The following is a 24,667-nucleotide window of genomic DNA, read 5'->3' as shown; positions in this document are numbered from 1 at the left end:
GGGAGGGGGTAGGAGTTAAAAAATAAAAATTTGAAGTTGAAAATATTTTGAAAAGCAAAATTAATTTTTTTGGGAAAGGTAGGGTTGAGGGGGCTGGCTGGTGGTGCGTGGGTGGGTGGGCGGTCAGGGATCGAATGAAAATAAAATTTTGAAATTGAAAATATTTTTTTAAAAATTAATGTTTTTCCCCAAAAAAAAAAAGGTAATCTGAAATTGGAGGAGAGTTTTGGAAATTGTTTTCCTTAATTTTTGAAGGGAAGTCATTTTCCTTAATTTTGATTTTTGAGGAAAATGAGTTTATTTGAAAAAAAAACATTTTCCAAGATTTTGTCCCAACCAAACATGAGAAAATTGGAAAAACATTTTCCAGAAAATATTTTCTTTCATACCAAACACACTCTATAATACGCAAAAAACGTAATACATAAACATGCCTTTAAATTTTGGTCTCAATTAACATTTATGTCATTAAATCGTTCAATTTTTAATGTGCACAAATAAAAATTTAAATTATCATAAAATTAAACGAGTAAACACATTTTTCTTGACAAATTTCACACAGTTTGATACGTAGAACGTATGCATTTCATATGATTTGATAGGCAGGATGCATGCATCTCACATGATTCATTATTTAGGACATAAGCATCTATTATTTAATTTTAGGATAATTTAAGTATATGCACATTTAAAATTAAAAATTATAAATATTAATTGAAATAAAATTAAAATATTGCACATGCCCAAAAGGTCTAAAGCAGCTTCGTGTTTAGTAGAATAGGGCATGCTAGCCGATGAATCCTTTATTAGTTTCTTGCCTTTCGAAGTATACTTTGGTTAAGATGACACATAACATGAAATATTTCCTATTAATTACATGAAAATTAGTATTATATATTAGGTGAAACAGAATAAATTATAAAATATGTCCTAAAATATTTTTTTTCTCAATCGCTAAAGCCAAAAGGAATCCACCCGACAGACACAGTTCAATAAAAAGCGAAGAAAGTTTTGTGTGCAAAGCAGAAGCACAAGCAGAAGTTGTTCGTAAAGTTGATTGTCTACATTCTCCGTCGATATTTACCGGCATCATCTTCCCGGCGGGGCACAGTACCCGAGGTACTTTATCAGTGAAATATGAAGAAGGATAAGGCGGTTGTTATAGAAAGCCCTAGTACCAATGAAGAAGAAGATTATGAACAAGAAGATGCTGCCGCAGCTAATCATTCAGCTCGTCGATTTTCTACCCGAAACGCTTCTTCCAAATACGATTTCGTTAAGGTTTATATTCCTTCCTTTGCTGCAGTTTTGTTTCAGCTTTTTTTTTTAGTTTAATTTTGTGTTCGGTTTGCTTGCTTGCTTGTGTTTTAGGTGAAAGTATGGCTGGGTGACAATGCCGATCACTACTATGTTCTCTCTAGATTTTTGCTCAGCAGGATGCTCACCGTCACTAAGGTTTAGCATCGATCCTTCCTTCCTTCGCAGATTATGAATCACATGCAAATTCATAATCACAAGTTATCATATCATGAATTGAATCAGATTTTTTTTTTTTTTTTTTTTGACAAAGGTATCAGATTTTGTTTTCTATGTTTGAAAAAAAATAAAATTTACTATCAAATTGGAATTATATGGGAGAAAAAAGAACAAGAAAAGGTATTGGCTTGAGCAGCTTATCAGTTGCCCTGTAAAAATACAAACATGTACTGCCTGGTTCACTTTTACTAGCATACCTTGGATTTTGCACGCCCCTTCATAAACAATGATTAATATGAGTATTTTACCACAATATCCGTTATAATTGATGTATATTATTTTGGATAAGCCACCAAAAAATATATTTTTTTCTGTGCTAAAAGTGAACTAGTATAGTGGACAAATAAAAATGAACGGAGGGAGTATATCTCTGGGTATCACCTTAAGTTCTGCTGCTTCTTATAGTCGATGACTAAAGTTGTCGCTTACTAACACTGTTCCTATTCAAATTCTAACATCACAACTCTGCTGTTCCTTGAATTGGGCAATATGTATTGTTATTATGCTGTCACTTGTTACTTTGTTAGGGTCCCAGGTTTCCTTATTTCAAAAGGATGACCTACTACCAGATCTATAGCTTTTGGTATGAATGTGGAGTTGATGTGCATTGCTTCTCGTTTACAGATTCCAAATCACGTGGCTATTAAAATTGCACTTGAGCTTAAAAAGCTTCTTGTTGACAACAGCCTACTCGATGTGTATGAAATCAAAATTTGTATCTTATTCTCATTGAGTTTTACCCGATTTGCTCCATAGTAATTAAACAATTATTTCTTAATGCAGCTCACAGTCAGATTTGGAGGCAAACTTGTTCAAGGTACCACTTGTCTTATTCTCGGTTATGTTCGGTTCCAATTCTTTTCAGAGGTTCATTTATTTTCCCATGAATACTTAACTACCCAAGATACTTAACTGTAAATATTTTTGCTTATTCCATTGGCTCTACATCTTGAAACAAAGATGTTTGTGTTTCATATTGAATTACCCGTGTAGGAGAGTTAAGATGCAAAATTGATAAGCATGTTATGCTGTCAGGAACCAACCCTTTGGTTGAGGGTAGTATAGGTCGTTCATCTATCAATCGTTTGAAAAAACAAACACTGCCATATTACATCTGTGCAAAACCTATTGCCTCAACCACAAAAGTCATACATGAAGATATTTTTCCAAAGAAATATTTAATTTCTGTACAAACATCTCATACTAGTTTCTGTGCAAGTTGACCTTATAGTATGTGACTTGATTTTCTTTTCTGTTAGAAGTTGTTCAAAGTTCTGAAAGTAGCTAAATTGTTTGGACGCCATGCAGCTTATGGAGCGAAGAGGTTTTGGAGAAGAGTATATAAACCGTTATAAAATGATTACGAGGTTGGCAATATTTTCTTTGTCAATTTTCCCTTTCTTTTCCTATTGAGGATCATTTTCTTGTATATTCATTTTTGTAGAGGAGGGAGCAAGAGGAAGGGAATGATTGAAACGACCTAATTTATTATTTGATGTTGCTTTCCCTCTGTTTTTGCCTATCTTTATGTTCTTAGATTTCACCATATGCGAGTGCCTTTGGTAATTCTTGTTTGTGGTACTGCTTGTGTTGGAAAATCTACCATTGCTACCCAACTTGCACAGAGGCTGAACTTGCCAAATGTCTTGCAGGTTCTTCTTTAATCCCTCTGCATTTTTTTGGTCTGCGTATATCTTTTCCTTTGAGCAAGCTGTCTGTTTATCCTTGCTTGCTAATCAGTTATGTGTGTTTTTTTTCAGACTGCCATGGTGTATGAATTGCTACGGACATCAACAGAGTATGCAACTGTCAATGCAGATTTAGTTATTTTGGTTACCTGTTACTTCCAGTAAACTGTGTAGTCATGTTGTTCATGCTTAACTAAAGGTTATCTGAGAAGTGTGATATCATGTAGAGCTCAAATACTTGCATACCTTGTAATTTTGTCAGTGCACCTTTGGCATCTTCTCCTGTATGGGCACGTGATTTCAGTTCATCAGATGAGCTAATTACTGAATTCTGCAGAGAATGCAGAATAGTAAGGAAAGGTAATTCTTGTTGTAAACAACTGTTTTGGAGCATGCCAAGGAATTTGCTCAGCATCTCATTTTTTTGTAGGTTTGGCTGGTGACTTGAAGAAAGCTATGAAAGATGGAAAACCAATTATAATTGAGGTATTTGTCCTCTATAAACTACATAATGAGTCTTTTCCGTTACTTGTTTTGTCATGCTTAGATGTTATAGACACTTGTGTGACCTCCCTGTCTTTCTTCATAATCCTCTCTTGACATCTTGATTGGAAAGAAGCATTGCTACTGGTCCTTATAAAACTAATAATAAAAAATAAGAAGAAGAAACCATTGCCACTGGCAGAAATGAGTTCCCAAGATTAGAAGTCTTTAGTTTTTACATTGAGCCCCACATCTGTTAGAACTAATTATTCTTTAAAAAGGAATTTTGTGGAGGAAAGATGGACTATTTCCAAAGCTCCCAGAGGGTTTGCGTTGTATCTATAAAACAGATTTATCTCCTAATATATATAGTTGTACATCCAATCACTTGAGAAAATTATGGATGTATACTTTTCTAGATTAGCATTTCAGATTTGCCAAAAACACACATACACACACATATATTTATATATTAAATAATTGTACATCCAATCACTTGAGAAAATTATGGATGTATTGGAACTAATTTTCTAGATTAGCATTTTAGATTTGCCAAAAAAACTTAGTAGTCCTAAACCTCCTCGATGTGTTTATATATGCATCTGATATCGATGTGACTTGTGAGTGCTGTCTTCTGATTCTAAGTCTAACTTGTTCTTGTTCTTTATATACAAAAAGCTTTATCAAAAGGTCTATCTTATTCTTCTTACTAACTAGTTTGGATTTTCATTTGCACCATAAAAAATGAGGGCTTCTTGTCAGATAACACAGTTTGAGCTCATTTATGTGGTTATGCATCTTCAATAATAGAAAAAGTGGCAATCACTCTGTAACTTATGATCAGGAAGGAAATGATGTGGGTGCACAATTACCTTATTTGACATCCAGAAGGAGAGTGACTCTGGGAGAAGGATAAATCTCCACCCAACTTCTTCTGGTGCATCTACATTTGAGATTAGGAGGGGAGGGAAGAGAGATTGAGGAAGTCCCAGAGAAATCATTGGTGAATCTGCTTTATAGCTTATCAGAAGAGTTTCTACCTTGGTACACTGTGCAGGCAAAACATTATCAGCTGCATGTGACAAGAAATCAGTTGGAAGAAATCAAATGTCAAGGTGGGTAAGAAAGAATATTCTGAGTCTCAGAAAGCTTTGGGGTTTCTTTTCATAGGTATAAAAAAGAGGTCATAAGAGTAGTTCTATCTCAAATTAAAAAGGTTAGGAAGAACTCAAATAGTTGGAGTTTCCTATAAATTATGGGAACAAAGGAGATTGGAGCGACTATAGAAGGTCAATGTTCTGTACTCAAATGAAGATTGAAATTATTTGCTAAAGGGGGTAAATAAAAGGGAAATAGTCCGCATTGAAGATAAAATTTTGACATGTATTATTTCCTCAAAAGCTCCAAGATAAGTAAATGGAAAGTACACTAACAAGGTAACTAGGCAAGTGTGAGGCAGCAGATAGGTGACTGATGTAAGTAGCAGTGGTTTGGGAAGCGAGAAGCGGAAAAAAGCGACGAGGGCTCGCTTCACAGAAGCAAGAAGCGAAGCGCGTGTTTTTTTAAAGTAAAGCGATATTTAGTATAAAAATAAAAAAATATTAAATAACTGAATAGAGGTAATATATTCTTAGAGTAAAAGTAAATAGATAGTCAATAATCCTCATAAGTCATAAAGTATAAAGCAAAAACATAATTAAATCTCTAAAGAATCAGTCGCAGCAGCCTCGCAAAGAAGAAGATAAAAAGAAGAGAACTTACAGCAGTGGCAGCCTGGCAGCAACCAAAACTTGAAAAGAAAGTTGCGGAGCAGTCGCAAAGAAGAAGAGAAGAAGAGGACTTACAGAAGCAGTCGCAGCCTCGCAGCAGTCCAAAAAATAAATTTGAAGTCGCGAAAGTGGTATGTGAAGTCGCGTAAGGATTTCAGAAATTTAAAAAAAGAACTTACAATTTTTTTTAGAAAACCCTAATTAGCGCTTTTTCAAATTAAGCGGGCTTTTCTTGCGCTTCTCGCTTCTATAGTAGAAGCGAGCGTATTTTCAATGTCGCCTCGCTTCAGGAAATAAAAGCGCAGGGGCTGCGCTTGCCTCTCCTTGCGCTTTTCCTCGCTTTTTATAACTGGGAGCACATGGGGCCAAAGTGGGGTTTTGATTGGACAAAAGAGCAAAGTATGCCAAGGAAAGTTTGAAAGATGATCGTTCCATCTTCATTATTCAGTCCATCACTTGATCTGATTATGCACAAGTATTTACACGGGGGAGTATGGACCACATTCCTTTGATGAAAGAAGGGATATGTGGTAGGAATTGGAGGCACTGAGAGGATTGTGCAATAATGGGTGATTAGATCGTTAGGTTTGAAGTTAAGAAGTCCAATAATACATGGGATACATAGTTCCATCAAAGATTTATCCAATCTCATCTCAGAGTTGGACCTAACTAATCCTGCACTTCTAGGCAGTAAGTTCACAAGAATAAGAGTTGAAGATAGACCAGCTGCGTTCAGGATAGAAATATTCCTTTTCTCTATTGAACTGGACAGTGTAGTAAAAAGCGCGCTTTGAGGCGAGGCGATGCTCCTGCGCTTTTAGCTCTTGAGGCGAGGCGATATTGAAAAGACGCTCGCTTCTACTGTAGAAGCGCCAGAAAAGCGAAAGCACGATAAAGCGCGCTTTTTATGAAAAGGCGCCATTTAGGGTTTTTTAAAAAAATTGTAAGTTTTTTTTTCTTTTTTTAGAATTTCTGAAAGATACGCGACTTCACATACTCGTTTCGTCTTTCGCGACTTCACTCACAGCTGCAACTGCTTCTCTTCTTATGTAAGTTCTCTTCTTCTTCTCTTCTTCAGACTCTTCTGCGATTTTTTTTTTCTACTTTTGGTTGGTTGCTGCCAAGCTGCTGTAAGTTCTTTTTCCTTCTTCTTCTTCTCTTTTTCTCTACAAAGCTGCTGCGATCTGCTACTGTTTTTTTTTTTTTTGGTTGGTGCTGGGTGTTCTTTAATATTTTTATTGCTGCATTTTGAAGAGTTTGAGGATCTTGTTGAAGAATATGAGTTTGATTCTTTGTGATTTGATTATGTTTTTGATTTTTTGCTTTATATGTTATGACTGATGAGTATTATTGACTATCTATTTTCTTTTAATCTTAGAATATATTACCTCTATTCAGTTATTTAATATTTTTTCTTATTTTATACGAATATCGCTTTATTTTAAAAAAAAAGCGCGCTTCGCACAAAAGTAGCCCTCGTTGCTTTTTTCCGCTTCTCGTTTCCCAAAACACTGGAACTGGATGATTTATTCAGGAAAACAATAACTTGGGTGAACCCAGTATTGGATGATAAACCAATCTTGCTAGAGTGCGCATTAATGGTTCATTTTTTAACTTTGAAATGCTTAAATTTTGATTGATGAACACGAGAATTTGTGAAAACCTACATATTTTTTTTTTATGATAAGGGAAACCCGTAGCCGCTACCCTTTGGGCGAAAAACCTGCATACTTTCCCATGTCTTACCTATAAAACTCGGTAGGAACTTATGAGCACCAATTTTTTGCTTGTATATACATGCTGATATTAAAGGAAGTACTTTAGCGCATACCTAAACAATTCTATACTTCTGAGTTTCAAGATTTCCTTTAGATTCAAACTTCCTGCACCACTAAAGGAAGGAATAAACTTTGCAAGCGATCTACTTAACAATAAAAAAGAATCTAGTACGTTCCTGGTCTACTTCCCGGTACAATAGGAATATGATTTATGGATTTGGTTAAAGATGCTGATATTAAAGGAAGTGTTTTTACCACACACCTTTACAATTATATACTGTGAGTTTCAAGATTTCCTTGTAAATCCAAACTTACCGCACCACCAAAGGAAGGAATAAACTTTACAAGGGATCTACTTAACAACAAAGAAGAATCTAATACTTTCCTGCACTACTTCCCGCTACAATAGAAAGATGATTTTATGGATTTGGTTAAAGATTGGTGGCATCTTACAATACAAAAAGGCAGAGTTGATTTTAGAATCACCTGAAAGCTGAAGCTTCTCAAAGAGTTACTAAAGGATTTGAGCCAGTCAATTGAAAAATGCCAAGAAATGAGGGAGATGGAAATTAGAGCAAGCTAGAAAGCACTGAAAAAAAAAGCTGAGTCATACAGTCTAACTGATGATGAAACCAAATAATAGACCTTTAAGGTGATGTGGAAAAGTTAGAAAATGCAGAGGGGGATTGTATCGGAGAGAGGGATAAGTAAAAACTTGTTCCTGGCTGTTAAGTGGTGACAAAAAGCAAAGCTTATCTATCAAATGGCTGATGCCAGTAACACCAGCACACATTATAAGCTCATGATAGAAAGGAAAATTGTCAGGGAAGCAGATAAGATTAGACAGAAGATTGCTGAGGTTCTATCAAGAGTTAAATATGAAAGAGCAGGCAGGAGAGCGATGTGTGAGAAGGAGATTCTTAATTTCTCTTAGGAAGAGAATGAGTGGTTGCAAAAAGACCCTTTGAAGAAGAAGATGTTGAAACAATAATTAAGCAAAGGGTTATGAACCCCTGGACATGATGGATGTGGAATGAATGCCTTGATGGGAGAATCAAATGAAAAGCCCGGTCTGCTCTGTAAGTGGGTCACAAAGAAGGTTTTTGACCACATAAATTGGTATACTCTGGTTTCTTTGGTGAGGATATAGTGTTTGGAGATATATGGTTCAGCTGGATATCCTTCTGCATAACCACTCAGAAATTCTAATCAATAGAAAACATATTTCATATTTCAATCTCATAGGGGGCTTCTATATGCAGGTAAGGAAAACAACTAATGCACTGAAGGCTGTACTCATTGGTGTATCAGCGTAATATCTTTTTTATACCTTCTTGTCTTATTGGTCTAAGTCTGAATGTGTAAATGAAATTGATCATATGATAGACTTCAGTGGCTCCTTTAGGTAGAGACCATGGAGCTCTTAGCACACTTGAATATAATTTTCTAACACAATATCCCCGTTATGCCTTAAGTATAATGACATTACCTTATTTTTTCTTGAAAAGAAAGATAATCAGAGAGAGTGTGATGCTGTTCAGGAAGCATTTTATGCGAAAAGAAATAATATGTATTGACACGTGAGCATGCATAGCATAGTCCATTCTAGTATATTCATCCTTGTCATGTTGCCTTTCTCCAAAAAAAAAAAGAAAGAAGAGTATATTCATCCTTGTTGCTGCAGTAGTAATTAGAGGTTCCAACACAGTTTTGTATCACATCAACTTTTTTATCAATTGGTGGTGAATGTCGAAAATCCTTTTGGCTTTGCATTCAGTTCAATTTAAAAATAATGTTGAACATTGAGTGATCTCAGTTGGATGGTATATTAATGGCAGGGGATACACCTAGATCCTAGTATTTACCTAATGGATGAAGAGAATAAATTGCCGCCAGCTTCTCCAGCAAACCAAGCAGGGCCAGAATCTCTGAAGGTGGAAGAACAGAATGTATTACAACAGAAAAGCAATTCCAATGTTAGAGACAACAGTCAGAGTGACTGCAATATGAATTCAGAACCAGGGAAATCTTCCGAGTTAAACAACCTCACAACTGCTCTGAAATCCTTGGACGTTGTTAATGAAATCTCTGAAAATAGGGGTAAGTGCCTTTGCATTTCCGCTAGTTTTTCCATCTCCACTAAAAGCTACTCAAGCTGCTTTTTTGGGGGGAGGGGTGTGGGTTCTTTCTTTCTTTTTTCTCTCCTTTGATGCTTCCTCACTGCCTGTCTGGTAATGCAGGTGAAAAAGTTAAAGATTCAGGGGCAGACCAAAATCCTTCTCATAAAAGAGAAAAATCTGGTGCTCAACCAATAATTGTACCTATAGTTCTACGGATGGCCGAATTTGACCATAAGGTGGTTACCTTAAATGTCTATTCATCCTATATAATCTCCAGTTTTTTTCATTATATCTTTCTCTAAAATAAATCAAGATAAACAGCTGATCCAAATTCTCTAAGCTTTGTCTTTGAGATGGCAAAGTAAAATATAGTTTATCTATATGTACCTGTTTGGAACAGCTATTGTTTTCTTACTAATCTGCGCGTTGTCTGTTTGAAGTCAAGAGATTTAAGTTATTATCTTCCCTTCAATGTACCCAGTTCCACCTCCTATTTTGAGCGACAAATTTTCCCTTCTACATCCTTCCTCACTCACGTCTCTGGTGATTCTCCCAACTGTCCTTTCCTCCTTTATTTACTGTAAGCTGATGTCTCATACGTTAAACTAGCTTCATGAAATAGCTCAACATTTTAGTTTGTTTAATGTTTTTCTTGAGCCGAGGGTTTATCAGACACAACCTCTCTACCTCGTATGGTAGGGGTAAGGTCTGTGAACACTCTACCCTTCCTAGACCCCACTCGTGGGATCACACTGGTTTTTTTTCCTGTTAAATGGTGAAGTAAAAGATATGCTTTTCATGTTGGTTATCTTATACATGCATTCACACTAGTCCACCAGGGCTACTAAGCAAGATTCCATGGATAGCTTTGAAAGGAAAAGGCAATGGGCCAATGAGGTTGGGATATATGTACTAGCTGATTATATTAATGTAAACTGTAAGATTCATGTGATTTATTCATCGACTGAAGTAGTGAAGTGCTCCTCGTTGAACTTCTCAGTTTTTACATTCTTAAAGTTAAATTGTTTGATTTATTATTGGCTGTAAGTCGATAACAGGAAGAGATGGGGTTAATTAGAGAGAACCACTAAAGCTAGATTTATCCATTTTCAGAAGAGCAAAAGAGCAAAATGGAAATAGTCAACCATTTATATATGTGGAGTCTTTTACTTCTTGAGTTCACTACTGTTTGCAATAATTTATGAGAACCTCAATTGTATGCAACAATAGTGGGATGTTCCGTAATATTGTCTTACTCCCTCCCCTCCTCCCCTCAATTTTCATTTTGAACATTCCAAATCATTTATAGGTTTTATCACTATACAGCATCCTTTATTTTCAAAACTACACATTGATTAAACAAGTCAAAGTTACCTGCAACTGAGCTATGTGTACAAACTACCCACAAAAATATAATTGTCTCCTTCCTGCTGTTGATACAATATGCAATGAAATTGAGTCCATATGATCATCCTCAATTATTATTCATTGTCTAAAGCAGGATTAAGGCAGTAATACTGTTTACATATTTAGTCCCATGTTAAGCTTACCTTCTTGACAAAGTTGTGTCTTTCATGCAGGCATTGCTAGAAGAGTGGGTAGCGACTCGTACATGCAGTGAGAAATATCCTGCCCAGGTTCCACAAGTTCTTGAGTTCTCTTATTTATCATTATCTGTACATGAATGTTTAACATAATTATAATTCCAGTGGGTGGCTTTTGATATAGTAGCACATGATCTTTGCAAAGCTTGTGATACATGTTCTTATCAGTAGAAGGTTTTGCTGGGATATTTAGCAACTATTATCCACATATGCTCTTCTTTTATGTTGGTTTAAATTACTAGGAGATTGATTTTTTTGGATTAATCTATGCACATGTGTAGATAGGGCCAGCTGACCTCAACTTTCTGATACAGTGGTGGAGACCTTTTCCAATAATTAAAAGTAGATAATTCAAAAAGAATGTGTAAGAAAGAGGGTGCAATGTCTTGTCAAAAATGATCTGTTTACTATAGCATATAAACTGTTCAAAATCTGTTTCTCTTCTATTTGCAAAGTTGAAAAACCAATTTGAATACTAATCAGAGTCTATGTTTCTCCCTACTTTTCTCTAAAGCATCAGTTCCTCCAGTTATAGCAAAAGAGAATATTAAATATTTTGAGTTTGAAAACAACATATGCATACTATGTTCAAAATTACCTATGAAGATCACCAACTTAATGATCCTTTCATCTTTTCTTTTTGTATTTTTATATATCCAAGTGCGGTTATTTTCATACTTCATTGAAGTACCATTTTGTCTTCTAGTCATCAATTAGGGATGTGACAGTTCCCTTTTCATTTATACCCATAACCACCACTAACCCCGCCCCCCAAACTAAAAGAAATGGAAAAGGGATGGCAGTTCAATTTTGTCAGTAGCATGGATTCAAGTGCCAGAAGAGAAGTAAAGAGAACTGTGATATTTTACTATTCAAAGAGTTCGAACTTATATCATAAAGCTCATTAATCTACAAGAAATTAAGAAACTTGTCACCCTTTGCTGTCTCTGTATCTGGCTTCAATTCTTTCTATATGTTTATGCGTGTGATATTGCTAAGCACACATATGATACATAGTGTACTTGCATCTGACTATTTTTTATTTTCTTATCTTGTCTTTTTAGCTGGTAATCCTCTCTTGAATTTCTTTTCAGGACAAAGATAATATGATATCTAACTTGAAGACTATACAGGACTATCTCTGTTCCTTTACCTCACAGGTATGGTGTTTGCTATCTTTCCCAACATCAACATAAAATTTGGAAATCCTTCTATGTAGATATAACTGTCCGAGGACCCATAAAAGAGAATATATGAAGAGAAATCAAGACTAATCAACCTACCAGTAAGAGCCTAATCTGCATTAAACCTACCATACTATCTAATGTAGCTCAAAAGGCAGAAATTCCTCCAGACTATTTATAAGTCTTCTTGGTATTGGATCCTTTTCTCTTTCGTGTTTTTCTGGTGGTAAGCAAATTCAATGAGCACAACTGTACGATAAAAGCCCTATAATCTGTCTATATACATAATAAAAATGGCTTGATAATCAAACAATGTATTATTATCAACCCATAAAATGCCGTCATTGTAGATTTGATACGTATTTAATTTGAAAACGTTGGATGCATGATGTCCTACATTCCCCTAAATGCAGCTAGTGATGCACGATGCTATTTCAATAGTGTGTTCTTGCAGCTAGCCAGCTTGTATCTGGAGTTTGAATCTAGTGTCCGTTTCTTTCAATTACGTTCTCATCCACATGAATGAATAGAGGTAGAGGAAAGAAGGGGACCCCTAAATTGAGCATGGCATCCAAGTCAATAGGTTTTAGTTCGCTATTGGCTGGTCTTTCTGTTTTATCGTGTGGTAGGTGCTAAAAGAGAGAGGGAGGGGGGGGGGGGGGGGGGGGAGTATATTTTCTTGTGGTGCGAGGGACTTGCTAGGCAGTTCATGTAAATTTGTCAAGTTATGGGAGAGTCAATTCTTTTCTAGAATTCTCGATACTACTTGACTTGCATATATTTGAAGGCATGCACCAAAAAAGGTATTTTAACTTGTGATAAGTTGAAGTCACAACTCACAAGTTACAATAAATAAAAAGCACCCTACAATTGTAGTTGGACATAAGTATGGAAGTTGTCTAGTAAGTGATTTTTACTTGATGTATTATTTTAAAAGAAAAATAACTATTATTCATTCACTTTTTCATGCCTGATCGATTTGACTTTTACAGACTACATCCCATAATTTTGTGGTTCTAGTTAGATTATTAATTTGTTGCAAGTATAATGTTAACGATTTTTATCCTATGGGTGCTGCATTCTTTATTGACAGGGTTTAACAGTGGTAAACATATCAGCAACGACGTTTCCACAAACATTGGATTGGCTGCACAATCATCTTTTACAGGTAATTTGCCAATGTATTCTTCTTTCGCTGTGGTTAATTTTGTTGATTGTCACTGCTCTGATTCTTCTGGGTAAGATAAGTGAAAACAATTGTTTACTCTTTCTATTGCTTTCCAGTGTATCGAGCAAGGTACATCACATGTTTCTACGGGTAACAGTGTGGAGATAGCCAAAGACTAGATTACTGCTAGCCGTATCTCGATGATCAAGGTACTCAGCAGACTATTATGTCCGTCTACCGCCTTTGAAGATATCTAAAGCTCTGTTTTGCATGAGCTACGGGTGCTTATCGGTTGTGTTTAGTGGTCCGCTTTATTGGTTTTACATGTACTAAACTGCTAACCTAACCGATAAGATATTGGTAGGTTTGATATTAGCTTAGCAGTTATCGGTCTGTTGGTTAAATTGAAAATACCTTCGTAAATGAATTTGTATTTTATCCCATTAATAATATTACTTTTGAGTCATCGATTACGGTTCGGTTTAAAACTGAAGTTGTCTCTGCTACATGGTCTTCTGTGTAATTCATTCAGTCGAGGCAATCCTGCTCTATTGGTAAGAGGTTTGAGGTGTTAAGGCCAACGTCATCTTGTACCTTATTAGTTCCCTTAACCTTTGGGTTAAGGATGGATGGATTAGTGCTAGTTAGCAAATATTCCTATTAGCTCAAAGCTTATCAAGTCAACGACTAGAAAATTAATCAGAAGCTTTTTCTAAGCAATCATGCTACCGGTAGTGACCGTATCACTTAATTAGGGCCGACTGTATATCATAACTTCTTTTCGATTACATTCTTTCTTCGTAGTTTGAAAAAGATTGTGTTTTTCTTTTATTTAACAATGTTTAAATTTTAGTTTTATATCATAAAATTGAATAATATTTTGGTACATTTTATATATATTTGATTTAAGATAAGTAAGATCCAAATTTTTTTTTTACATTCTTAAATTCTATGTCAACACAAAGTTAAAACTAGACAAATAAATTAAAATGAATTGAGCGTGTACATTAGTGTATATGCAAGTATTATGTTGTATCTTTATACAATTTTTCAGAGCTGGCCAAATTTAAAGGCCACTTCCAAAAAAGATATAACTAAATTTCGTCATCCCAAAGTTCTTGGATGGTTCTGTATGGGCTTGTAGTATGATTAGATAACCATTCTCCCCTCATAATCTTCCTTTCCTCCATTTTATTTATGTCAATTAAATCCCATTCATCTAATTTCAAATTAAGAGCTCCCATATTCTCTTTCATTCTTCCCATATTAAAGCTCTTCACTATAACACTTGATCCTTGACACAATCCCCATCTTAGAGCAACCTGAAATATTCATCCACATTAGTTATTTTCGTTCTACTCATCCAAAAAAACTTGTTTGTGATGCGCGTTTAATTTCTTACTTGAGCTGGAGTTGCATTATGCTTGTGGGCAATGGATTTTATGATTGGATGATCAACGACATTCATAGTCCCCCAAGCATTTCCAGGACCACCAAGAGGTGAATATGCACTTACATGAATTCCATATTCCCTACATATGGATCTCAATTTACGTTGCCTCCACATTGGATGCATTTCCACCTATATATAGCCAACACATCATGAGAAAATATTACAAACAAATTAAATTATTTGTATGTAACAGTCCAGTCCATTAGTAAAATTTTGCGCTCTACCTGATTGACAACCGGAGTGACACAAGCAAAATCTAGAAGATGTTGTATTTTTGTTGATGAAAAATTGCTGACGCCGATGGATCTACACAAGCCCATCTCTAAACACCTCTCCATACCAGACCAAGTATTTTCCATATCCAATTCCTCAAAGTCTTCTTCTGCGGGAATTGGATAATCTACCCATGGCTTCAACGCCACTGGCCAATGCACTAAATACATGTCAATGTATTCCATTCCTAGCCTCCTGTAAACGAAAAGTTAAAAATTAAATTATTTAAAATATATAAATTTGTCATTCAAAAATGAAAAAAAAATAAAATGTATGTCAGAGCGCGCTTACTGTAGAGTTTGTTGAAGTGCAGAAACAGGGTCCTGGTGATCACTTGACCAAAGTTTAGAAGTGACATGAATATCTTCCCTTTCAACCAACCCATCATGAATCGCTCGTCTTAATGCATTTCCCACAGCCACCTCAGAACCGTATATTTTTGCGGTATCAAAATGTCTGTACCCCATCTATACATGCATACAGATATAAAACGTACTATTAGACTAATTTCATTCACTATTTCAAATTGCGATAATTCAATTTGAAAACTTACCTTGATGGCTGTTCTAATGGCTGTCTCAGTTGTTTCTCTATCGTTTTCGCCTGAATAAGTACCCATACCCATAATTGGTAAGGTTTCACCATTGTTTAGTATTGTCTGATAATTTCTCATCTTTCTTTCTCTTTTTTTTTTTGCTCTCACTTTAATTGATTTGTGTGTTGATACATAAAATGAATTAAGAGTGGGTTTATATAGTTTGCGTTCCACCAAAAAAGTCAATACAGATGTGATACATTATTAATATTCAGCAGATTTTATTTGTCTAAATATCTGGAGGACGGCACAACTGGCACTAATTGCTTAATTAAATGGATAAATGTACAAAAAATTTTTATTTGTATTGAAGAGGAAGTGTCAAGCCGCTGACTTGCATCTTGAATTTTTTTAAAAAAATATGGTTGACGACCGCCCATTTTAAAATTTTAAAATGATGCACTAATAAAGTCAAATGGCTCAAAACTTCAAATATAGAGAGACCCCTTATTTTTGTTTCGAGGAGATTTAGTTTCGTAGTTTTTTTTAAAAAAAAAATTAATTTTATGTATTTTTATAAATAATTATATTTTTTTATAATAAATTTTATTTTTATAAGTAACTTTTTTTTAAAAAAAATTAATTTTAATTTATAAGAAATTATTTTCTCCGAATAATCGTGTCCTAACAGTGAAACAAGAGCAGCAAAGAGCAGGCTAGATATTAGTATAAGGTTTGACAAATTAATAGTAATACTAGTTGATAAAATAATAACTAATAATTAAATGTTGAATAAACAAAGCTTGAGTTGACTCTAAACATGAACATAGGCCGTGAATGGCCTTAATCTCCCTTCCCCCACCCCCACTCCCACCCCACCCCACCCTTTTTTTTCTTTTTCTTTTTTTAATTATTGTGTTTTCTAAAAATAATTGATTTAAATTAATTATCATTCTTTTTCTATCTCATAATATTTATTCACAACTCTATATTATTAGAAAGAAATCTTAAATCACATATCCGTTTTAAGAAATCAATATTTTCTAAATTTTGCTTGTAAAATTTATTCCTTTTGAAAGCGTAAATACTTTCAAAAACACAATAAAGTGTAGTGAAAAAATTAAGGATAAATTAGTAAATGCATTTTTATTAATTTTCTTGAGGGATGTGTAAAAAAAAAACGAACAAGTAATATGAGATATAGAGGATACTCATTTTGACTCATATTAGTTGATCATTGTACTAAAAATAGTTATTTCATATTAGTTGTTCACCTCACTAATTAAATAAGCAAATATTAATTAATTTTTTTTCTATTTAGCCTTGCAATTAATTCTTTTTTAAAGTGTTTATATTTTGTTTATAAATCTACAAGAAGGTTTTTAGTAAAATGATCTTTATATTATGATTTCTTAACGTGCAGAATGAAAAATCATATTATACTCTCTATATCTAGTCCACTTTATTGTCGTTCTTACTTAAAAAAATTTTAATTACAACATTAAGATATATAGATATATAGATATATGGATATATATATATATATATATATATATATATATATATATATATATATATATATATATATAAAGAAAATTAAATTAAATTAGATCAAAGAATGAACAAATAATATAGTCAACTATCTTTTTTAATTAATGTATTTTAAGGGGCGAGAATTAACAAAAACAAATAAAATGGATACGCTGAAGTAATTAATTATTCTTTTGTATTTTTACTCTGTCAAATTACATGTTTTTAGTCGATTTTTTTTTTCTGAGAAGTAAAAAGATAAAATGAATCAAATGAAATTGTAATTTTCAGAGAAAATAATTTGTCATATCTATTTACAATCTGAAGGAAGTAAACTACTCGATCCTATAAAACTCTAGCTACTTCTAGAGAGATACTCATCATGTGTTGTAGATATGTTTAACCTTTGGGCTATGGACGGGCTACCATTAATTAAAATTTGTTTTAAGTCAATGATTAATATAATAATATAGTTTCACATGTAAAATCTAAAGAAGATAATGTATATATAAATTGATATTTATCTCGTATAAAAATTAAAAAATTATTTTTGATATATTTAAATTTTTAAGATAATTATATAAAATTAAGGGGAAAAGCATAAGTATTTCTCGACTTATATTTGAAATCTCAGAGACACACTTATATTATATTAAGTTTTTATTATCCCCTGAATTTATTTTATAAATAATTTTCTACTTCTTTTTTATCTACGTGGCAGTAGCTTGAAAAAAAATGTAAATACGCGCTGAGCTCACAACATAGTGTCACATAGGTCGAAAATGAGTATAACATTATTTATAAAATAAGAACATGAGATAATAAGACCTTATTATGATATAAGTATGTCTCTAAATTTTAGATATAGATTAAAAGAATACTCGTATATTTTCTCTAAAATCAATAAATGGTATGCGCTCTTAAAAAAATGATACGCTAGATAATGAGTATTGTATTAATCGCAGTAAACAGAAGCACATTGATCCATGCCAATACTAATTTACTTCAACTTTCAAATCAACTGCCCCCGCTTAATATCAATGTATTGGAATCCTTTTTATTTATTTATTCAATTACTTCATTTTTTTATGTGTTTTTGTTTTTTTAAGACGTGTTTGAGAAATAAGTGTCAGGGTTTAAGTTGTGAAAACTCGAGGTGTATGTGTAGCATATTTAGTTCAAGGTTCTTATGATAGATTGCTTGATTGATATGATGAATAAGTTTAATTTAAACTCTTTTTTAAAATCAAGAGTTAATCAATATAAAAATAAAAATAAAAATTTATGATCAAAAATTAGAAGTGGGATTTGTGTTCCGGTGATAGAGCAAAAGGACAAACAAAATGATTATTGGTTTCCCCAGAAGTACCAACCATGGTCCATGCCCATCGGTATCAGTCCTCATATTTCAGGGACAAATTTTAGTAGTTATATTTAATAAATTAAATAAGAGTTATTCATCAAAATCAAAATATGATTTCACAAATAAAATCAGAAAAATCAAATGATAAATATATGATACAAATCAAGATCATATCTCTTAATCGAGAGGAAATATACTTGCTTCTAAAATCATAGACATGTGATTATAAGACTTTGAAACATAAATAGTAAGCCCTACTCCCTAACCACATCCACATGACTAGTGAAACGCTGTCAATGGTATCCTCTTCGTAATTTCCACAGAATCTTGTACGGTTGTGTACAAGTATATTTCACCAGTACCATAGCTATTTTATTATTCTCTTTGTTTAAAAAAGAATAATTCGATTTCTTTTTTAGTTTGTTTAAAAAAGAATGATTACTTTTCTGTTTTGGCAACACTCTAACTTTACCTTTCCACGTGACATGTTTAAGACCACAAGATTAAAGGTCATTTTGGTAAATTTGACGTAACTCTAATTTAGAATCACAAGATTAAAAAGTCTTCTTTCTTTTTTTAAATTCCGTTTCAAGTCAAACTAGGCCATTTTTTTTTAAACGGAGGGAGTATCTTATTCTAATTATAATACATTACCAATTCACTCCAAAGTCAACATTATTGCAACAAATAAGTGTTTATGGTTTGATCTGGATATGTTATTAATCAAAATTAAAATCAAAACAAATCGAATATAATATTATATTTGTCTGGTTGTCATGTTTGGTTCAGTTGGTTTAATGATTAATCACACACGAATGGCTATGAAATCTTATTATGTCTATTATCTTAGTTATTTTTTTTAAATTTTCTTTAAAAAATTTAGAACGATTATCATAGAGTACTTCTGATTTTCCATTTTTTTTTCAATAATTGTGATCAGCAGACCAATGGATACACTTAGAAAGACATCCTTTCTGTTCATATATTAATAAAATAGTAATAAAAGAAACTAACAAGTACATTAATTCATATTGACCTTATTTTAATTTTGTAGATTTAATAATTAAGCCACAATTTCAATACGAAATGTAGAATTAATTATATCTCATCATCCCAAAGTTCCTCAATGGTCTTGTATGGACTTGTAGTATCATTAATTAGATATTCAGCCCTCATAATCTTTCTTTCTTCCATTTTCTCAATCTCAAATAAATCCCAATCGTCCAATGTTAAATCAAGAGCTCCAATATTCTCCTTCATTCTCCGTGGATTGAAACTCTTTACTATAACGCTTGATCCTTGATACAACCCCCATCGTAACGCGATCTAATAAATAAAAGTGTCAATAATTTATTTGAATATATCGCGATGTTAATTATAAAAGATTATAATTAATATAGTTGTAGACATTGAAATTTTGTGGGACTCTACGGGACGTGCTTAATTTGAGTTGGGACTCTACAAATTGTGATGAACTCAAATTAGGATTCTTTGAGGCTATTCAACCCTGAATCCTAATTTATGCCTGTATAAAGGGTACTAAATTCTCTTAAAGGCATTTCGAAAATTTCATAAAGAGATCAAGATCTCGAATACTCCACAAATTGATGGTTTGTTCATAAAGAGAGGTCAAATCTAAATCATCCTAGTTTGAGAAATACGCCACTAACGGCCCTCGAATCAATGGATAAATCCTAGGAGAGTAGAATCAAGAGATCAACAGAATTGTACCCGCTAACTTAATCAATAAAATTATGTTTCTTCATATTTTATTTGTATGATTTGTTTATTTTTCATATGTTTAAAATTTGTTGCAAACAATCGTATACCTGAGCTGGAGTTGCGTTATGTTTATGAGCAATGGATTGTATAATTGGATGATCAACCACAGCAGTAGTTCCCCAAGCATTTCCAGGACCACCAAGAGGTGAATATGCACTTACATGAATTCCATAATCCCCACATATTGATCTTAACTTACTTTGTCTCCACATTGGATGCATTTCAACCTAAAAAATAAAAACCAACTTAATATATGATCAATCAATATTAGTCATAGGCTGATAATAGAAGAAATATATTAAATAATCCTTAATTGTCAACGCTAATTAAGAAGATATATATGTCTTTATTTGGTCATTAGTCACCATATTGTACGTACATATGAATACGAGTTTAATTGATGCATATGACAAGAAGGGGGTCGGCTTTCGTTGACCCAAAAAAAAAAATATATATATATATATCACCCCGATCTAAGTGTCTTACTTTGATTTGAAACGAAGTTTAAGAATTAAAGAGAGATTTTTAAATTTGTCAGGTAGAATTATTGAAATTTTGAAACTTACTAAGTATAGATAGAAGCACTCCTTTTAAAACAGACCAAAAAGATAAATAAGACAGTTAAATGAGATAGACAGATATTTTATACTGTAAATCGATATGTCGAAATATTTTGAACCTATCATTTCAAACGTATAGTAAGTTTAGTTTAGTGTTAGAAACCTAAAATCAATAGTCACAAACATATATTAGACTGCAAAATATATAGTATATATGTATACCTGATTGACAACAGGAGTGACACAAGCAAAGTCTATGAGTTCTTCAATCTTTCTAGATGAGAAGTTGCTTACTCCAATAGACTTACACAAACCCATCTCTAAGCACCTCTCCATACCAGACCAAGTATTTTCCATGTCCAATTCCTCAAAGTCTTCTTCTGCTGGAACTGGATAATCCACCCATGCCTTCAAAGCCACTGGCCAATGCACTAAATACATGTCTATGTATTCCATTCCTAGCCTCCTGCGCGAATGAAAACTTTAAAGTTAAATTATTTTCAATAATATAGAAATGTGTCACTCTTCTGACTAATTAAAAAAAAAACATCATGTATGTCAGCACAAGCGCGCTTACTGTAGAGTTTGTTGAAGTGCATCAACAGGATCATGATGATCACTTGACCAAAGTTTAGAAGTAACATGAATATCTTCCCTTTCAATCAATCCATCATGGATTGCTCGTCTTAATGCATTTCCCAAAGCCAACTCTGAACCATATATTTTTGCCGTATCAAAATGTCTATATCCCATCTACATTGGAATAAAATGTACCGGTTTAAGTTTTGTACACTGACAATATTAAAAATATTTACATACTTAAAAAAAGATAACTGCATGTAACTCGTTTTTCAAAAGTTCGATCATGACTTACCTTGATGGCTGTTCTAATGGCTTTCTCAGTTGTTTCTCTATCGTTTTCGCCTGAATAAGTACCCATACCGATAATCGGTAGGGTTTCACCATTGTTAAGCATTGCCTGATAACTTCTCATTTTAATTTATTTCTCTCTCACTTAATTGTGTGTATGTTAATATAAAATGCATGAAACAAATTGACTTAGTGTGGGTTTATATAGTAATTTGATTTCTACTAAAAAAAGTCAAGTTTCAGTTAACAGTTGATAAATGGACCCTGAGAAATATTTTTTATTTAAAAAAAAAAATAGAAAAGACAGAAGGGAAGGAATCATAAATAAAGAGATTCTTGTTATTTTTATCAAATGTAAAGATATGACGGTGCACTCCAATTTTTTTTAAAAAAAGAGTCAGATACAAGTATATGTTTCTTGCAAATATACTGTCAAAAAATGATTGAGTATCTCTAATACAGATGGAGCAACCCCCTTCAATTGGAAGCTAATTAAGTCAATCATTAAATTAATCAATAAAAAAAAAAGTCAATCATTATGTATAGTATTTCCACCATCTCAATTTATCTTATATAATTAGAAAAAAGTTATTTAAGATGATAACTTATGATCTAAAATAAGTAAATTATGAATCAAAAGATTGTCTTCGATAATCAAAACAATGATCGCAATTAGTTATTTTCTCGTGCAATAACGTTTTAGAACCAAAAATTCAGAAAAATGAATCAAACAACATTTGTTCTGATTACACCTAAGAGTAATATTCTCAACATATTTTATATGGGATTCGATCTCAACTTTGTTTGGTTTTATATTTCAACAACTACCGCTTTATACAACATTAAGAAGCGTAATATGGGGTATCTCATTAAGAATTAAAATAAAAATTCTTATCATCTATTATAAACCATAAGTTTCAAAAGTCATTTTTTTTAAAAACTTCGTGTCAAATCAAACTAACTCATATAAAATATGACCGCGGGAATAAGTATTATAATTACATTTTGTTTCTTTTAATTACCACGTTTGTAGCATTTGGGACATATACGAAGGTGTCATATAGAGTAATAATATTTCTCTAACAGATTTTGTTTGCCGGCGTATCTGCAGGACGGCCCAACTGGCTCTCAACACTATAAATTAAATGTAACAATTTTAATTTTATTGACACAAAGAAAAGGTCAAGCCGCTGACTTCCATTTTGAAAGAAAATATAGTTCAAAACCGTCCATTTTACTATTTCTATATTATAAAAATGGTGCTATATATCATAAAGTCAAATAACCCAAAATTGGTAACATTACCAGACCAGGGGAGGCCCCCCTTTGTTTTCTTGCTCTTTCATACTATATAGATTAGTAGTCTAATTATTTCTCAACAAGTTTCATTTATTGATATTGTTATTACATAAATGTATACGACATATGCATAATATACAAATATATTTTTTAATTTAGTCGTAGCTCATATTTACGACATTCAATTTTAGATATGTATAAGTAAGGATCAAATTATTTTTTCAATTAATTTTCTTTTAAAATAAGTAAATGAAGTACAATTTTATGATAATTTACGGCAATCACTTCATATGTGTAAAAAGTAGAAATTTTAGGAAGAAACTTAGGTACTTAAATTGAATCTTCGTATTATATGTCTTTTCTATTATTTTTTCCCTCCCCACCACCACATGCGGATGCCTGATCCATTATTGACTTAAATGTCCTATACTATTTGTTCGTTTTATACGTTCTTAACTATCCTATTTATCGTATATTAATTATTTATTTTACACGTTTTTAACTATCCTATTTATCGTATATTAATTGTTCGTTTTACACATTCTTAACTATCTTATTTATCGTATATTAATTATTCATTTTACACGTTCTTAACTATCCTATTTATTGTATATCAATTGTTCGTTTTACACATTCTTAACTATCCTATTTATCATATATTAATTGTTCGATTTACACGTTCTTAAAAAAATAAGAAAACTAATTTTTCTTAAGAAGATACAAAAAAAACAATTAATTAGTCTTGATTATATATATTAATAAATTATTTAAAATTATTATTTGTAGTGACGTGGACAATCAATATAGACAAAACCTATAAATAGAAGTCCAAAATATTGTTAGTTAGTTAATAGGCAATAGCTATCCATATTCCATGTTTGCTAGAGATACGACTTACGAGTATGATGTGTATACATCAAAAATCAGATATGGTTGCATTCAATGTCATTAACCTTTTGGGTTCTTAATGGGTTATAAATACTTAATTAAATAATTAATTATGTCAAGTCAACCATTAAACAATTAATAATACATACACATCTTTTTCTAACTTCTAAGCATAAAATCAATGGGTCATTATCCGATCAGTTTGACCAGCAATATCACTGTAAAACTATATTAGATATTTGCATGTACACACAAAACTTAGACGTTAGTTGTAAGTATAATCGAATTCAGTAATTTTATTTTAATTTTAAAAACTCATTAAATATTTTTAAGAATATCTTTAGACTAGTAATTTAAAACTCATTAATTTTAAAAAAATTTATTTATTTTTATAAATTTCAAATTTTTGAGTCAACATCTCGAAAATACTTCTAAATTTTATATGTTCTATTTACCCACTATTCGTCATGCTAATTCCTAGAGTCCGAAACTCAAACGGTAGAAAATATTAACAAAAATTCCAAAAGGATATATAAAATTTTATATAAACCAAAACGGTAAAATCGCTCCGCCGGCAGCGATTTACTTCAACTGAAAAAGTACCAAAAAGTTTTTTTCTTCTTACAAATCGCTGCCAGGGCAGCGATTTATAAAAAAAAATTTTTTTTTTTAAAAAAACATAAATCGCTGCCTAGGCAGCGATTTACATTTTAAAAAAAAATTTATTTTTTTATGTAAATCGCTGCCTAGGCAGCGATTTACCAAAAAAAAAATTTTTTTTTTT

The 24,667-nt window shown here is 32.5% G+C and overlaps 3 protein-coding genes across 3 annotated transcripts; 1 reads left to right on the top strand and 2 right to left on the bottom strand.

The window, feature by feature from the left end:
* Positions 1-869: 869 nt before the first annotated feature.
* Positions 870-13,803, top strand: LOC107012170. Its single transcript, XM_015211937.2, has 15 exons — positions 870-1,281; positions 1,372-1,455; positions 2,161-2,234; positions 2,320-2,353; positions 2,845-2,903; positions 3,074-3,188; positions 3,297-3,334; positions 3,487-3,584; positions 3,655-3,710; positions 9,093-9,354; positions 9,495-9,610; positions 10,955-11,011; positions 12,073-12,138; positions 13,256-13,330; positions 13,447-13,803. Exons 1-15 carry the CDS (start codon positions 1,138-1,140, stop codon positions 13,507-13,509), a joined length of 1,341 nt encoding a protein of 446 aa, XP_015067423.1. The 5' UTR covers positions 870-1,137; the 3' UTR covers positions 13,510-13,803.
* A 535-nt stretch (positions 13,804-14,338) lies between these two features.
* LOC107014092 (NADPH-dependent aldo-keto reductase, chloroplastic-like) lies at positions 14,339-15,798 on the bottom strand. The gene is made up of 5 exons (XM_015213958.2): positions 15,610-15,798; positions 15,348-15,523; positions 15,008-15,251; positions 14,733-14,912; positions 14,339-14,652 (listed from the first exon to the last, which is right to left on the bottom strand). Exons 1-5 carry the CDS (start codon positions 15,727-15,729, stop codon positions 14,425-14,427), a joined length of 948 nt encoding a protein of 315 aa, XP_015069444.1. The 5' UTR covers positions 15,730-15,798; the 3' UTR covers positions 14,339-14,424.
* A 3,784-nt stretch (positions 15,799-19,582) lies between these two features.
* Positions 19,583-21,820, bottom strand: LOC107014144 (NADPH-dependent aldo-keto reductase, chloroplastic-like). Its single transcript, XM_015213999.1, has 5 exons — positions 21,701-21,820; positions 21,404-21,579; positions 21,049-21,292; positions 20,314-20,493; positions 19,583-19,810 (listed from the first exon to the last, which is right to left on the bottom strand). Exons 1-5 carry the CDS (start codon positions 21,818-21,820, stop codon positions 19,583-19,585), a joined length of 948 nt encoding a protein of 315 aa, XP_015069485.1.
* Positions 21,821-24,667: the final 2,847 nt, after the last annotated feature.

This window comes from Solanum pennellii, chromosome 3, assembly GCF_001406875.1.
Source record: "Solanum pennellii chromosome 3, SPENNV200".
Classification (NCBI taxonomy): Eukaryota; Viridiplantae; Streptophyta; class Magnoliopsida; order Solanales; family Solanaceae; genus Solanum; species Solanum pennellii.
This window is presented reverse-complemented; position numbering and strand designations above follow the sequence as displayed.